Source organism: Xenopus laevis, chromosome 7S (genome assembly GCF_017654675.1).
Source record: "Xenopus laevis strain J_2021 chromosome 7S, Xenopus_laevis_v10.1, whole genome shotgun sequence".
In the NCBI taxonomy this organism is placed as follows: Eukaryota; Metazoa; Chordata; class Amphibia; order Anura; family Pipidae; genus Xenopus; species Xenopus laevis.
The window spans coordinates 20,491,078-20,508,480 of NC_054384.1; the positions used below are offsets into that span (position 1 = coordinate 20,491,078).

Genomic DNA, 17,403 nt, shown 5'->3' on the forward strand with positions numbered 1-17,403 from the left:
TAAAATGTGCAACCATTATCGACAGTTATACGTTAGGAATTGACTATTCACTGTACAATCATTCCACAAATGCAAACACTTAACTTTCACGTACTGTAAAAGTATATCTTTGCCACATATTGGCTTTGAATATATAGGTCCCTTGAGAAGGCCCAGATCAGTTTAAGGAGGATTTTGGTACTCCTATTGTTGTTAAAAAGGACAAAAAGGAAACGCACGCATTCATAATACTAGTACAAATTTTAATACACATTTAAATAAATATTTCCATCATTAATATTAATATGTACACATATCCTTGAAAAAAAGGACAAAGGTCTTGCCAGACAACTGACATTTGTACAGTGTTTTTAAAAATAACAATATTATTACTTTTTTTTTCATCACTATTTCTTACAACTGTTTCCTACCACTGGGATGCATTTCATTTCATCGTCATGCAGTTGCACGTCTTGAGGTCTTTTTATGTCAAAGATGATTTGTCCTTGTTGGCAGAAAAACAAAAAAAAACAAACAACACAATATTCTTGCTCATCACGAGAACCTGTTTCAACCAGGTCATTCTACGTTTCCAATAAGGAAACTGAATCTATGAGAAAGCAGCTCTTAAAAATAATCAAAAGCATTTAGAATAAAAACCCAACTCTTCCACAAAGGAGTTTAGGAAATCGAACAAATAAAAAAGAACCTGCTCGAGGTTCTTCTTCCGTTTTCCAGTACCGGTTCCTTATTTATCTTTTGGTTAAGTGTTTTGCCTGTAAGTAGCACTTTTGGTCCCAGGTTCATCTTCACCTACAACATTTTTTGCTAGTTATTTAAAAAAAAAAACTAAAATCTATATGAAGAGCACATTTTTTTGTAAGTCCGTACATTTAATCCACTTTTCTTAAAAAAAAAAAAAGTTCGTAGGAATAAAAAAATAGATCATCTTTTGTAAAAACAAAAATATATATATATATGTATATTTATATATAAAACAGCTTGTTCGTGATTTCTTTTTTATTCTTATTTTATATTAGAATAGAGTAGTCTGTTTTTCTGAAGTCTGTGGAACGTAGTGAGATACCGTGTCCTACCGAGAACTTGAATGTCGAGTTCTTTTACTTCTTCTATTGAAAGGGTAATTGATAAATTCAAAACGTTTATGAGGTTCTGTGGTGTGATGTCCCTTTGGCAACCTCTTCATGAAGTGGACTTCTCTTTGATGTTGCCTTGTCTTCGAGCCTTTCCTAGGGCGGCCCCTTCTCGTGAAAGCCATAAACCAGCCTTCGTACTTGATATTTTGCAGAGCCGTGTAGTTGTTTTCAAGGACAATTTCCGAGAAGACGCAGTCTTTGCCCCTCCCATTAGTCTGCAGAACAAACAGAAAATAAGGTTAGGACTACATTACAAAATGAGCAATACAATTACACATTGATCCGATCTGAAACCACTTTAGTATTGGCCACCATTGGCGTGACATTTGGAGACAAATGTAGATGGCTTCTGTTGGGTGTATTTTGTTTTATAAATGTTTTAAACATGGCCTGGTAGAGAAGATAAAGCTCAAACTAAACCTGATTAGTTGATGGATTCTTTTAAGGCAGGGATCCCCAACCTTTTGAACCCATGAGCAACATTCAGAAGTAAAAGGAGTTGGGGAGCAACACAAGCATGAAAAATGTTCTTGGGGTGCCAAATAAGTGCTGTGATTGCCCATTTGGTAGCCACTATGTGGACCGGTAACTTACATTGAGGCTCTGTTTGGCAGTGCATCTGTTTTTTATGCAACCAAAACTTGCCTCCAAGCCTGGAATTCAAAAATAAGCCCCTGCTTTGAGGCCACTGGGACCAACATCCAAGGGGTTGGAGAGCAACATGTTGCTCACGAGCTACTGGTTGGGGATCACTGTTTTAAGGCAATAGTAATAGTAATGGTCAACGAAAGTGATGAAGAAGAGAACATACCAACCTCAACATATACAGAATAACAAAAATATTTATATCTACAGTCACAATAAACTAGTTATAAACATTTAAAGCAGCACTGGGGTGCTCTGATTTCTTATTATAGTTACCCATAAGCTTCACTTATTGACTTGCTTAGCAAATACATGCAGCAGAACATCACGACTGCATGCATATATTATGTTGTCTCAATTTTTATTATGGTTTATTTGTTGAGTTCAGGCTCATTGCAAAGAGAAACAGAGAAGGCTATTCCCTACTTACGGATAGATCTGTAGTATAGGCTTACAGAACAAATTGAGACCAGCTTAACTTCCAAAGTAAGCAGCATTAAATCATTAAAAACAGAGGCATGCTATATAGTATAGTTTATTTTGCCATCAATAGCATTTTTTTTCATTACTGCCCCCTAGAGGTAACTGTAAGAATTTCAGTAGATGGCAAGCTCTTATAAGCAGGGCCCACTGGGTACATCTTTGTAGGTAAGGTGTAACTCTTGCCCCTGTTTTGTTACCTGTATATTAATGATCTTGCATCGTAAGAACTTTTTTTAAAAAAGGTTATTTTTAATTATTAAATGATTTAATCTTTTCTTATGATGCAGTATTTTCAGTTTTTACGGTACCTTTTTATGCTAAATGCTCACTAGCTGCCTTAGTTATCTGACTGCTTTATAGGCGACACGTGAGATGTAAAAGTGCAATATGCCTACCACACCTGCAGCATTAGCTCACAATCGGACCGCAGGGAAAATGATATTGGATGGTAAAAAGCAAGAGATGAAAATGTAATTGAAAATGGGGGGCTGTGGAATCTGTAATTACTGGCGGATGCAGTGGGTAAAGGCAAAATGAATTGTAAAGCAGGTATGTGCAGGCGTCTGGTGGCCTCACAATATGCCTGGATCCCCTCGCCATACAAGGAGTGAAATTCTTATTGAAGCAGACAACGTTGGAACTAATAAAGGCTTGAAAGTGAAGTTTAAAAAGGAAAGTTTCTGGGTGTTAAAAAAATCATAGGCATGACTAATATGAAGATTTCAGGGCTTAGCGATGGGGCAGCCTGAACTCTGTGTCTTAACATTCCAAATACTTGTACCATGTAATTGAACATAATAGCAAAGCAATTCGCATATTTGTTAAAAAAAAAGATATATGGAATTCGAAACACCCCCTTTTTTCCCTTTCAGCTTTTCTTCTTTTTGATTCTTTTATCTGCTCTTTGTTACTCTTTTCCTTTCCCACCTCCTGTATGCCTTTTGATCGAAGAAAATTTGTTTTTACAATGTCACTTCCCTGTGTTCTCTCCTGCCCTTATTTTTAATCAGCGCCTCCCGCCACCTTCTCTGTTTCTCTTTAGGCTTAAATGAATTTACAGGTCTTTCCGTCTTACCTTCCCAATCAGCTTCCCTTTTTTGTTCATGCAGATGTAGTAACCAGTCACCGCACCTTTAAGGCGAACTCTGCTTCCAAACGTATCTGTTTCCACGATTAACTTGGCTGCGGAGACAAAGACAGAACATCATTTAATGGCTACAAGCTAAAAGGAATATTTATTAGCCTGGACTCGTGCCAATCTGGGCACACACACAGAAACTAATAGTGAACCATAGCTCGCAGCTTTATGCACAACTTCTGCGTTCAATAGTGTATAAATACTACTTCACTCAAACAAAAGTCACCCCAAGAAGCGCTTAACCCCCACCTTCCTGTTGAACTCAAGCAGGAAAATTAACCCTTGCAAGTACCTTTTTTTAGAAACCATGTTTTGCTTCCTAAGTGGCGTACTTGTGCATTTGCATGTATACCGTAACTACCGTGATATTATATGTTCCAAACTTTAATCTAAAATTCCAATATATTGGTAATGTGCAATATATATATATCTGCCCTAGAAAGTTACCTTTCCCTTAACCTTCTTGACTATTCCTGCCTGCCGTCAATGAGAAAACAGAAGACGTAAGAAATGAAGGGCAGGATTTGATCAACAACCTGCAAGTTTTACTGCTTCACTGAATTGGTATAATAACTTTTTAATGCCCCTCACCTTCTGCAATAAATTCCCACTTAAACAGTGGTAATTTTGGTTACCCGTTACTTAAAGGCTTCTCTCTCTGAGCACAGTGAAAGGAATGATTTATGGGACAATGGTCTGATCCGTTGACCTCCTGGCACTGCCAGTTCCAATATATTATATTGAAATAAAAATCTGCACTACCTCCCTATAGTCATTTATTAGACAGACAGGCAGAAAACATCTGTGCGTGAGGACATGTTCAGCCTGACCCAGACAAGACAGATAACAAAATGTCAATCACAATTGGAGACTCCCCCCCATTTATTTATGTCTGTGAGTTTGACAAATATGATATAATATTACAATATTACATAGAATATACATCTCCAAGTAGCAGAAACTCGCTCTCTGGCATCATTTTTCATTTATAGAGAACGCCAACATTGCAGGGATCAGTGAGAAAGAAAACGTAGCAAATGCCCTTTAATTTGTTTCACCTTTCTGTATGTGTGTGTTGAGTCATATTGATTTATTTTTAATGGAGGCATTGATTGTGATTTAACGTGACTATGCAAATTTTTTGGTCAATGTAGCGTTACAAGCAGACATATTCCCTATATTCAAATCTAAAAGACAATCTAGCACTGCTCATCCAATAATGATGAAAAATTACCAATTATTGTTGTATTATGTTTGGTAATTTAGTACTTACATCTATTAAGTATATCAAATTTAATTCACTGTTGCTTTCATTTATATTCAGCTCAACATAGAAAGAACAGACCAAAATCTCTTCTAATCCTTAACGCAAAGGGAGCAGGGGAACAGCATGCGTCCGGCAGCTCCAGTGGAAATGCATTTGTCTTAATGTCGGTTAATTGTTATTAATACACAAGCTTTATAGGGTTACAAGTCCCATGATCTGAAGCAGCATTTAATTCAATAACCGAGAAAATAAATGGTCCCCTTGTAGCTCTGTTTTTTTGGGGGTTGGCAGGAATGAAAGAAAATCAATTTGAAATCCAATAAAAGGTTTAAAGAATATTGATTTCTTTGTTATTTTTTATACATTGTCTTACGGGTGGGCAGAAAACTACACAACCAAACGCAGGCGTCACGTTTGGGCTTCGATTACTTCTCCCTCTGAAGAGTAGAACTGGACAAAGATGCACCCAAATAGGTAATAGGGAACGTTAATCAGGCATCATATTAATAACTAGGGAACTGCATAATTAATAGTGATGGGCGAATTTATTTGCCAAGTGCGAATTTGCGGCAAACTCCCGCTGGCGAATAAATTTGCGAAACTGCCGCGTCTAAAAACGGACACCGGCGTCAAAAATGCGCCACAGATTCGCCCATCACTAATAATTAATCATAACAATGTTGTTCTACCTTTAAAACAGAAAGAGATTCACCCATTATGTATTTTCACTACAATAAGGGCCCCTTATTAAGTTGTTGCAGTTGCGAAATATAAGAATAACTGATGTCACAATAATGGAGACGGTTATATTGTTAGACCCCCCAAAAAATATTTATCCGATGACTTTTATTATGTGAGATAATGCTAAATGAATGTCCTTTGTTTCAGTTCACAAAAGGTGGGGGTGGTAGGGGGCTTGGGTTTTTCATGTTTTATTTTTGGAAAGCTTAACATTTTCAATTCGGGGTTTTTTTTTTTTTTTCGTTGGGTTAGTGACAGCTTTATCCCAGTAAAATTATGTTTCATGCTGGAACTTTGAAGGAAAGTAGCTACGTAGATGCAGAAAAAATGCAGTGAGACACATTTGATCCCAAAACTGGACCGAGAAGAGGAGAAACTATTCAGGAAATGTTAAAAAAGGTGAACGTAAGAAGAGTTTTAATGGCTCTTCCAGACATGGGGGTCTCTCTGGAGATTCATATAGAACAATCTTGAACCTCTTGTTTAACATTTACAGACTAAAACTCTGTTAAACCATTACATCTGAGAAACTGCTTGTACTTTTTCTGTTTTGTATTGTACATCATCAGCACTTCTGACTTTCTTTGCTGGATTTTTCCCTTCTTTTTAATTTCATTTTCCCATGCTAATTCTTTGATATATATATATATATATATATATATATATATATATATATATATATATATATATATATATTCCTCTGTGGCTTTAAAGTTCTGCTTTGTGTCTGAATGACTAGCTCCAGTCAATCATGTCTATCAGAGCACGTGAAATCTCTCCTATGTGCTGGGGATATTCGTGTCAACGCTTTCTAACACTTAACCTGCCTGAGAAGCCTGGATTCCCCTTTGCTAATAATTTGGAGGAAGAATTAGAAAATGAAGCCTTTAGTCTTTCTTTTTCAGCTTCTACAGTAACAGCCAAAAAAAAATATATATATATATATATATAATGGAGATAACAAGCAGAGCCCGCACACACAGGACTTGAGTGAAGAAAAATTATTTTCGTTTATTCAACGTTTCGGCCCAGTCACATGAGCCGTCTTCAGGAAGTGAAGACGGCTCATGTGACTGGGCCGAAACGTTGAATAAACGAAAATAATTTTTCTTCACTCAAGTCCTGTGTGTGCGGGCTCTGCTTGTTATCTCCATTTTATGTTTAATTGCTCCAGCACCTAGGCATCCATTTTGTGCTCTGTGTGCACCGACCCCTTTGGTTGTTATATATATATATATATAGAGAGAGAGAGAGAGAGAGAGAGAGGTATAGGATCCCTTAAACCGATATCCAGAAAGCTCCAAATTACGGAATGGTTCTCTCCCATAGACTCCATTTTATCCAAATAAACCAAATTTTTAAAAACGATTTCCTTTTTCTCTGTAATAATAAAACAGTAACTTGTACTTGATCCCAACTACGATATAATTAATCCTTATTGGAAGCAACACCAGCCTATTGGGTTTATTTAATGTTTAAATGAATTTCTAGTAGACTTAAGGCGTGAAGACCCAAATTACGGAAAGATGCGTTATCCAGAAAACGTGATTGCAGTGTGTGAAAGCACTATGAATTAAATTTGGGATCACCCCTGTTGCAGCATCCAAAGGTATTGGTATTCTTTCTTATTTCTTGTTTCTGATGAATTGGCTGGGTGCCACAAAACGCGTCAGGCGGGCAGCTAAGTTGTTTTGGTATGCTGCTGTAATTTTGGATATTTTAATGTGCTCTAAATAAATGTTCACTTTTTTACTATTTTAAACTGGCTTCCTTGGTGCTCCGCTATTTGTATCTTCTAAGGACATGGACTCACTGCATGGGATGGCGGTGGACGTGTAGCTCACTGAAGCCTGTGGATAGAATCTTTGTGCTGGACATTCTTTCTTATTGTATCATTTCTCGGTCACATTTATGTAATGACTTCTGATGGCAATTTTTTAAAAAGCCCTTCTCTAGTGTAGAAGCTCTAAATGGTCCTACAGTAACCTGCACCCTCTGCAGTGGCCTTTAGTTCTGGCTATATATCTGCTGCTCAGCAGAAGGCCCCATGCAGCATGTAAGTGATATCTCAAATATCTTAAAATATCTTCCTGTAGAATGGTTATATCAGGGATGGACGCCTCCCCAGCTGTATCAGTACTACAAATCCCATAATGCTCAGTGGGGCACTGTAGTCCTTAAACAGCTACACATCCATCCCTGAAACCTAGGTTAGTTACTTGATCATTCAGAGGCCAAATGAGGTCAGATGGTAGCTGTTTCTTTAATTATTAATCTGCAGTTTTTCCGGGAGCTAATTAGGAATAATGCTACAGTAACACTATAAGAATAATGATAATATAGGAGGTTCTGCTGAGACAAGGGCATCAGGCAAAGTGAGTGCTGGAACAAAAATCTTTAGCATCCAATAAGAAGTTAGCTGAGTGCAAAAGCACATTTGATTGGTTGCTGTGGGTTGTACAAATGATTTCCATGTTCTGTGTAATCCCCTATTATATAATGATCCATTCCTAAATAACGGTAGGTCCCACCTGTCGCACATAACCTGCTGTATACACAGATAGAAATGGATAAAATTGTATTCTTACCGTGTGGGTCGCCGTCTTCTGCCATGGCGTTAATCTTCTTGTTGTCCAGGATTTGCACATGCTTGCCGCTGGTCCGGCTGTACAACTGGTACGTTCGGATGAGCCGCCGGCTTAGTTGGTCGGTCACCAGGCTCTGCTCCCTCACATGCTGTGTAAAATTAGGTGGGGACTGAACAGTTACCTTTAGGAAATATATAAAACAAGCAATTATATTTATACTTTCTTAATACAGCTAAATGAGGGCCAACACAGTTTACTGTGTGGGCAAAATGCATTGTCCAAAGGGACAAAATCATTACCTTGGTACGTTTAAGGGGGGATTTGCTATTCATTATGCTCCGTTTATTTGTCATTACCAAATCCCAGTCATTCAGTTTGTATTAATAAAGTATAAATAAAAGGAAATATATCTAGACATGAAGCAAGGCCCTCTCCAGATATTATATTGATTGGGATCGTTATTCCTACTCAGCAGTGCAGAACAGGCTGGCCTGATAATCACTGCAGTTTAGAAACTAACATTAATCTACTCAAATGTTACACATTAAATAAGATAAAATCAGGGGTGTCTAACCTGCAGCTATTGATGAACTACAACTCCCAGTATGTTCTGGGACAACTATATATACAGAGAAATAAGACCTGTCTCTCTCTCCTATCTGCCTTTTAAAGATCTAGTAATAAAGCATTTATTGGTTCTATTCACAAACACAATGCACATAAAACAATACTATGAGCTGCATTATCTTACACTTTAGCTGAAACATGTACAAGAGTCAGGTTCACTAGTGAGCCGAAGTGCTACACTTGCCTTGCCAGTGCAGAATAAGGCTCCCCTTTGGGGGAAGACTAAGCAATATTTAAAGTTTACAGACGGGCGCTTGGCTTTGACATTTACAAAGATGTATTCCAAGCAAATGGGAAGAAGATGCGGCTTTCACCTTTGGGGGCAACGAGCCAACTCAATCTGCAATGCCCATATCAAATCAGAGATTTAGCATCTCAGGAACAGCCCATACCTCACAAAGTCTGCAGTATTTTATGCACACAGGCCTGACAATTTCAGCTTCCCTCTCCCCTCGGTGCCTCACTCTCCCTCCTCATACCCTCTCTTTTCGCTGGGTGAGTCTATTCTTCCAGCTCTTGCATGGACAATATGTTTATAGATGCTGATGCCAGCTCCAATGTGGGCAACATATGGAGAAGGTCTGCCTGCCATACGCTCCTTGCTCCTCTTCCTATGAGACCCGACCAGTTATTTTGCTCTTTATATAGATTGCTGTTCCCTTTCATTTCAATTATCACATGAATAGAAACAGTATAGATATACATTATTAAAAAAAATTAAATCTCTGCAATGAATATCTATGTTTCGTTACTGTTCCTGATAGCCAAATGTATAAGTTAAGGCCTCTATTGATCCATATTTACCCACATATTCCTTCTCTGCATTATTATTGGTTTTTTTTACACTTGGGACCCCCTAATAGCCCCAAGTCTGGCCAGTTCAATAATAGTGAGGGAAGTGAGGGTGCCGCAGGAAAGATGTACAGTAACCTTAAATCTAGTGGGAGAGCCCTGGCTTGAACCCCAAATATTGCTCCTTCTGCACAATAGCCAGGCAGTGAGTTGTGTTAGATATTAAAACTTTGGCTCTTTGGAGGAGAACAAAGTAGATATACTAAAGAGGGAACCTTGCACCCCAAATATTGATTTTATAGCTCATTCTGCACCATAGACTGGCAGTGAATGTGGGTCAGATATTAGAACATTGGCTCTTTGGAAGAAAATAAAGTACAAGGTGTAAAGTGAACCTGACACTGAGCCAGTTGCAGAAAAGGCATAAGAATAATAAGCATGCAAGTAGCAAGGAATAGAAATTAAAAACTCAATTTACCTGGGCTTGCAGGCAGATGACAAACAAGTGCAGTGACCTGTAAAAAAAGGAGAAGAGAGGGTCCAGTTAGCAAGAAGGGTGCGGGCATAGGGATGTGGGTATAAAGAGAGGGATGTGGGTATAGGGAGAGGAATGTGGGTATAAAGAGAGGGATGTGGGTATTAAGAGAGGAATGTGGGCATAGGGAGAGGTGTGTGTGGGTATAGGGAGAGGAATGTGGGTACAGGGAGAGTAATGTGGGTATAGGGAGAGGAATGTGGGTATAAAGAGAGGGATGTGGGCATAGGGAGAGGGATGTGGGTATAGTGAGAGGGAAATGGGTATAAAGAGAGGGATGTGGATATAGAGAGAGGGATGTGGGTATAGGGAGATTGATGTGGGTATAGGGAGATTGATGTGGGTATAGGGAGATGGATGTGGGTATAAGGAGATGGATGTGGGTATATAGAGATGGATGTCAGTATAAGGAGAGGGATGTGGGTATAAAGAGAGGGATGTGGGTATAAAGAGAGGGATGTGGGTATAGGGAGATGGATGTGGGTATAAGAAGATGGATGTGGGTATATAGAGAGGGATGTCGGTATAAGGAGAGGGATGTGGGTATAAGGAGAGGGATGTGGGTATGGGGAGAGGAATGTGGGTATAAAGAGAGGGATGTGGATATAAAGAGAGGGATGTGGGTATAGGGAGAGGGATGTGGGTATAGGGAGATGGATGTGGGTATAGGGAGAGGGATGTGGGTATAGGGAGAGGGATGTGGGTGTTGGGTGCCGTGCCCCAATATACTTACAGATAGCCCAGGATGGAGGTGATGTAGCTCATTCTGCGGTGCTGGGAGTCGCACGCTAGTCCCTGGGAGTTGGATTGCAGAGGCCGGTGAGTAGCCCAGTCGGTAGCAGCAGGGGAAGGTGCAGCGCTGATGTTTAGTCCCAGGAGCTCCCGCAAATTCCTCCGCCCATTCCCCTTGGCCAGGCAGCCGAGTGTGGAGGAGAGGGCACCGAGCCACAGCCAGGGAGATAGGGGTGAGTAGAACACGCTGCACTCCTAGTCGGCAGCAAACAAATATAACAGTAGCGACAGAAAGGGTCGCGCGTATCGGTAAAATCCGGGTCCGGGTCGGTGCCGCTTGTGCAGCTGGTGCGGAACTCAAGTCTCCCGAGTGTGAGGAAACGATGTGGTGACAATTGTCCAAGTCTTCTCCCGCTGCCGACCCAGCAAAGCTCCGGGGTCACGTCCCAGAGGTGCAGGAGCGGCGCTGTCAGGTTGAGCGCTAAGGAGAGAACGCAAAGTCAGAGAGAAGTGAGTGGGGAAAGGCGAGTTACTTCCCAGCCTGGGAGGATCACTTTCTCTCGCTTCCAAAATGACGTTGTGTTGAAAGCAGCGGCGCTTGCTAAGTCTGAGCTGATGATGAGTAAAGTAAAGCTTTCTCCGACCCCACCAGCCAATATCACAACCTGGCTGAGCGGCTCAGAGACCTCCAGATAGTAACCCTGAGAGAGAGAGAGACAGTGCGTGTGTGAGAGTCTCTGCCTGTGTGTTGGCCGCTGTCTCATTGAGCAGTAAGTGAAGCGATTGCCAGCGATCAGCCCTTGTCCCTCCTCTTGTCCTGAACTCTCCAATGTCAAACTCCCTTCTCATCTGTCCTGGGTTAAATGTGGGAGGATGGAGCCGGGAACCACCCCCTTGTATATCTCGCCTCACAGGATGCACTTCATTGTACTCACAGGCAATTGCTATACCCGATGGGCCATTTCCACTTGAAAGGTAAAGAAAAAAATCACTAAATCAGAACAAGTGGCTGCAATAAGGTTAAAGCACAGCAGTGTGTCTCTATAGGGCCAGAGATTTATATAGAGAGACTAGTGCACCGACTTCCATCTCTCTGTGTAATCATCTATATACCCATATCTCTTACCCATATATATCCTTCATCTATATACCTGTCTGTCTCTCTACCTATCAATTCTCTCTCTATCATCTATCTATTATCTATTGAAAGCATATCTCTCTATTATCTATCTATCTATCTATCTATCTATCTATCTATCTATCTATCTATCTATCTATCTATCTATCTATCCTATCATCTATCTATCTATCTATCTATCTATCTATCTATATCTATCTATCTATCTATCTATCTATCTATCTATCTATCTATCTATCTATCTATCTATCTATCATCTATCTATCTATCTATCTATCTATCTATCTATCTATCTATCTATCTATCTATCTATCTATCTATCTATCTATCATCTATCTATCTATCTATCTATCTATCTATCTATCTATCTATCTATCTATCTATCTATCTATCATCTATCTCTCTCTCTCTCTCTCTCTCTCTCTCTCTCTCTCTCTCGCTCTCTCTCTCTCTTTCTGTCATTCTCTCTGTCTCTCTCTCTCTATCATAATCATCTATCTATCATCTTTCTCAGTCTCTTGCTCTCTGTCTCTCTCTCATTTTCTCTCTCTCTCATTCTCTCTCTCTCTCTCTCTCTCTCTCTCTCTCTCGCTCCCTCTCTCTCTATCATAATCATCTATCTATCTATCATCTCTCTCTCTCTCATTGTCTATCTATCTATCTATCTATCTATCTATCTATCTATCTATCTATCTATCTATCTATCTATCGTCTGTCTGTCTGTCTGTCTGTCTGTCTATCTCTCATTCTCTCTCTGTCTCTCGCTCTCTTTTTTTCTCTCTCTCTCTTTCTCTCTCATTCTCTCTCTCTCTATGTCTCTCTCTCTCTCTCTCTCTCTCTCTCTATGTCTCTCGCTCTCTCATTCTCTCTGTGTCTCTCTCTCTCTCTCTCTCTCTCTCTCTCTCTCTCTCTCATTCTCTCTGTGTCTCTCACTCTCTCACACTCTCTCTCTGTCTCTCTATCTATCTCTATCTATCATCTCTCTGTCTGTCTATCTCTCTATATCTATCTATCCATCCTTCTCTCTCTAGATTCACACTGATATGAAGGGGTATATAAAAAATATATATATACAGGCAGAACATAACACTTAGTGCAGTTGAGTATGAAAAGCAACAGGCCCATTAATGTTCTGTAATGAATGTGTTATAAGAACCATAAAGCAGCCCCATGTAGGGAATTGAGTGCGGCAATTGGTTTATCCGTGGGCTGTGGGGCACTTCACACGTTTTATCTGCAAACAGCTAATCTCTCCCATCGGGGGTAGTGAGGATTTTTTCATCATCGCACAGTGGAATTAAGGGAAATTCTGGATAAGGTTCTGGAAGTGTGAAGGCCATTAGTATTCTTTGGATTGTTTCTCTATAGAGAGAGAATAAGGTCAGTTATATGGAGAGAGAGAGGCTGATCCAAACCAGACACAGGTACAACCCAAGGGGGAAAGTCTTTCAGTGTCACAGTTTGTGTATTGGGACAATCGGCTGCTTCGTTCTATGGAAATGTGGGAGACGGATTAATTGGATTAGGGTTTTGACTTTGAAAACTAAACAATAAAGTAGTCAATGAATAAAATAGAACTCTCTGAACTCCTGCTCCCAATGTGCTCCCTGCCTGCTGATCTGGGACATGAGCTGGGTGCTGCTGACTGGGTGCTACTGACTGGGTGCTGTTGGGTGCTGCTGGGTACTTTCCCTACATGATTCTGCCCATCTCTGTTTGATGAGGAGGGATTCCAATTATATAGGATGTGATTTAATGCTAATTTATAAACCGGTTAGAGCCCTATAGAACAGCACCGTCCAACTTCTGCCCATTTGGCTGAGAGTTGTAGTTTAGCAGCAGTCGCAGGGAATAAAGCTCTAGTTAAATGGGTTTATATAGTGATTTTTTTGGCTGTGTTTATTTGCATTCATGGGGTCTGCTAACGCTATACATTTATAATTAAGTACTAAACATACACAACTTGGGGTATAGGAGATCAGTGAGCGATTTCTGGTGCGTAAAAACCTGCCTTGCCCACAGCATGCTGCTCTCGTGAGCTCCTGGCTTAGGAACTGTAATCTTTTAGTGGGAGCCCTGGGGCAAGTGAGATTTATGGCGGAGGGGAAGAGAAACATCTGAACAATTATGATCCACTTGCAGCAGCAGTCGCAAGAGCAGAGAATGGAAGCAACAATCGCTTGCTTTGATTTGCTGATCGCAGACACGCATATACATTTTCATACATTGCTCTTGGCAGTCCAGACGCAAAAGGTAACCCACCCACACGAAATACACAAAGTGTCCTGCCCATTAACTACCTCCATTCCACAAGACTGTCGCATTTTTTTGAGAGCTGAGCGTTGCACACAGCCCCCACCCTGCTGCGACTTTAGAAACCAGACACTAGCAGGGCTGCAAATGAAGTTTCTTTCCCATAGATATTTAAATTGAGCTGAACAAACATTGGAATTGGAGGGATGATTTTGGCAGGGCTCTATCCCACTATATTGCTCTGTGACTTTTCTGTTCTGCGTTTTTTTTTTTAAATCAAAGATCATTTTGCGATTTTTCCCTCTGGTCGCAAACCAACCAGCACCCACTGGGCTGAACAGAGCAGCCTCCAGGGATAGGCAAGAGGCACCCAAAGGTGCACTGTTCCACTGCAGGACTCCTCTATCCATACAGCAAGCCCTGTCTTAATAAGGCTGCATGCTAAACATTAAAGGACAACTAAACCCTAAAAAATAATGTGGCTAAAAATGCCATATTTTATATACTGAACTTATTGCCTAAAGTTTCAGCTTGTGAATAGCAGCAATGATCCAGACCTTGTCACAGGGGGTCACCATCTTGGAAAGTGTCTGTGACACTCACATGCTCAGTGGGCTCTGAGCAGCTGTTGAGAAGCTAAGCTTAGGGCTCGTCACTAATTATCCAGCAGAAAATGAGGTTTGTCTGTAATATAAGCTGATGCTACAGGGCTGATTATTTAATTATGATGCTAATTGCACTGGTTTCTGTGCTGCCATGTAGTAATTATCTGTATTAATTACTAATCAGCCTAATATTGTGACATTTATATTCTATGTGTACTGTATATTGTGAGTGGATCCCTAAGATCAGTAAGTGACAGCAGCACAGAGCATGTGCAGTGAATCAGCAGAAAAGAAGATGGGGAGCTACTGGGGCATCTTAGGAGACACAGATTTCACTGCTAAAGGGCTGTGGTTGCCTTGGGCTGGTACAGAAGCCCAAAACATAATGTACAACATTCCTAGCTACTTCTTCAGTTAAGCTTTAGTTCTCCTTTAAAGTGCAAATCCTCTGTCATGTGAATTAATTTTATCATGGTTGCTCCTCTGCTTTCCAAATAATAAAACAAAAGTGGATTACTTGTCGCATATTTGGCAAGACGCGGCTGAACGATCACATCTCGTGCGCTTGTGATAACAATAACGTCCTGGTGGTCGTAATGGGAAGATGCAGCTCCTTGTAGCAAAACATGTGAGGACATGTTCATGCTGCCCCCAAAAATGATGCTTTTTGTTTTAACTGGTAGTGCCAGAGCACAACACACACAGGGGATTCTCAGATAATTGCTGTTCTCTTACCTGTGTCCATTTGATTGGCAGCTGTTAATATACTGTAGATTATCAGCCTCTTCGTCTCAGATGTCTGTTCTTTTTTTCACTTGTTCTTAGGGTTGCCACCTTTTCTGGAAAAAAATACCGGCCTTCCTATATTCTTGCCGTTTTTTCCTATTAACAACATTGGCATCAAACATTATTTTTACCGGCCAGGTGGAAACCCTACTTGTTCTGCCTCAGACCATCTCCTTCTCATCCATCTGCTTTTTTTTTTTTTTGCCTTTTTATCTTATCAAACACCCATAATTACAATTGCTATTTTGTTTCCTCGAATGAGCAATCAGTGCTATCTTCAACTGATAGAAAGCCAGCTCCTGTCAAACTGATGTTTGAGTGACAGCTCAAAGGACACTCCACCCTCCTAGGAAAGTAGGAGCACAATACAAATATCCTTTGTTAACTGCGGCAGAAGAGCTGGATCCTGCAGGCGTTTGCCCCAGCACAAGGCTCCCCCTGAGCAAGGAGGCTGCAGCCCCACTGGAGAAATAAGAAGGTCAGCAATGAGCTGTATTGGCACTGCCATCATATTAGATGCCATGCACCACATCAGGCCCCTTAATTAAAAGGCTTGTTCGCCTTTGAGATAACCTTTAGTATGCTGCAGAGAGTGATATTATGAGAAAATTTGCAATTGGGTTTCATTTTTTATTTGTAGTTTTTGAGTTATTTAGCTTTTTATTCAGCAGTTATTCAATTAGCATTTTAAGCAATCTGGTTGCTAGGGTCCAAATTACCCCAGCAACCATGTATCGATCTGAATAAGACACTGGAATATAAAAAGGAGAGGGCCTGAATAGAAAGACGAGTAATAAAAATTAGCGATTACAATAAGGGGCACATTTACTAAGCTCGAGTGAATGATACGAAGTAAAAAAAACGTTTAATTTCGAAGTTTTTTTTTGGGTACTTCGACTATCGAATAGGCTACTTCAACCTTCGACTACAACTTCGACTTTGATTCGAAGTAAAAATCGTTTGACTATTCAACCATTCGATAGTCAAAGTACCGTCTCTTTAAAAAAAACTTTGACTACGTACTTCGCCACTTTAAACCTACCGAGCTACAATGTTAGCCTATGGGGAACTTCCCCATAAGTTTTCTAAGCTTTTTCTGATCGAAGGAAATCCTTTGATTGATGAATTAAAATCATTCGAATCATTCGATTCAAAGGATTTCATCGTTTGACCGAACGATTTTTCCTTCGATCGGTCGAAGTATTTGCGGTAAATCTTTCGACTTCGATATTCGAAGGCGAAGGATTTTACTTCGAGGGTTCGAATATCGAGGGTTAATTAACCCTTGATTTTCGACCCTTAGTAAATGTGCCCCTAAATGTGTAGCCTTAGGGCAGGACTACACGGCTGATTTCACCGCGATCCGACGCGCTGCGCAAAATCGCAAGCGCCACGTCGGATGTGACGGAAACAAGGTAAGTAATGGCAGTGTTGGATTGTGTCGCATTGTTGATGCGACGCGACACAACTGTCGGATGCAGACGCAGCGTGCATCGTCTGCATCCGACAGTCGTGTCGCATCAACAATGCGACACAATGCGACTATTGAATTACTTACCTTGTTTCCGCTGCATCCAACGTGACTCCTGTGATTTTGCGCCGCGCGCCGGATCATGGCGAAATCGTCCGTGTAGTCCTGCCCTTACAGAGTATTTCTTTTTTTTGAAGGGGTCAGCGACCTCCATTTGAAAGCTGCAAGAATCAGAAGAAAACGGCAAATAATTATAAACCAATAAAAAATAAAGACCAATTGAAAAGTTGCTTAGAATCATGAATTCTATCACATACTAAAAGTTACCTTAAATGTGAACCACCCCTTAATAGGCACATTCACCATCTTAACTGCTTTTACTTATTATGTACCTTTTTAAAAAATAAGTCTTAAATATATTTTATACAGGGGGACTAAAGGGTTGAATTTTCTAAATGAATCCCTC

The 17,403-nt window shown here is 40.3% G+C and overlaps 1 protein-coding gene across 2 annotated transcripts; it reads right to left on the reverse strand.

Annotated features, from left to right (window-relative positions):
• Nucleotides 1–225: 225 nt before the first annotated feature.
• fgf8.S (fibroblast growth factor 8 S homeolog) lies at nucleotides 226–11,603 on the reverse strand. 2 transcript variants are annotated; one of them, XM_018227457.2, is made up of 5 exons: nucleotides 10,686–11,603; nucleotides 9,896–9,932; nucleotides 7,999–8,146; nucleotides 3,340–3,446; nucleotides 226–1,351 (listed from the first exon to the last, which is right to left on the reverse strand). In XM_018227457.2, the coding sequence occupies exons 1-5, from the start codon at nucleotides 10,715–10,717 to the stop codon at nucleotides 1,073–1,075; spliced, it is 603 nt and encodes a 200-aa protein (XP_018082946.1). In that variant the 5' UTR covers nucleotides 10,718–11,603; the 3' UTR covers nucleotides 226–1,072. The 2 variants fall into 2 exon arrangements, with proteins under 2 accessions (XP_018082946.1, XP_018082945.1); XM_018227456.2 differs by having other exon boundaries at nucleotides 7,999–8,179; nucleotides 10,686–11,584.
• Nucleotides 11,604–17,403: the final 5,800 nt, after the last annotated feature.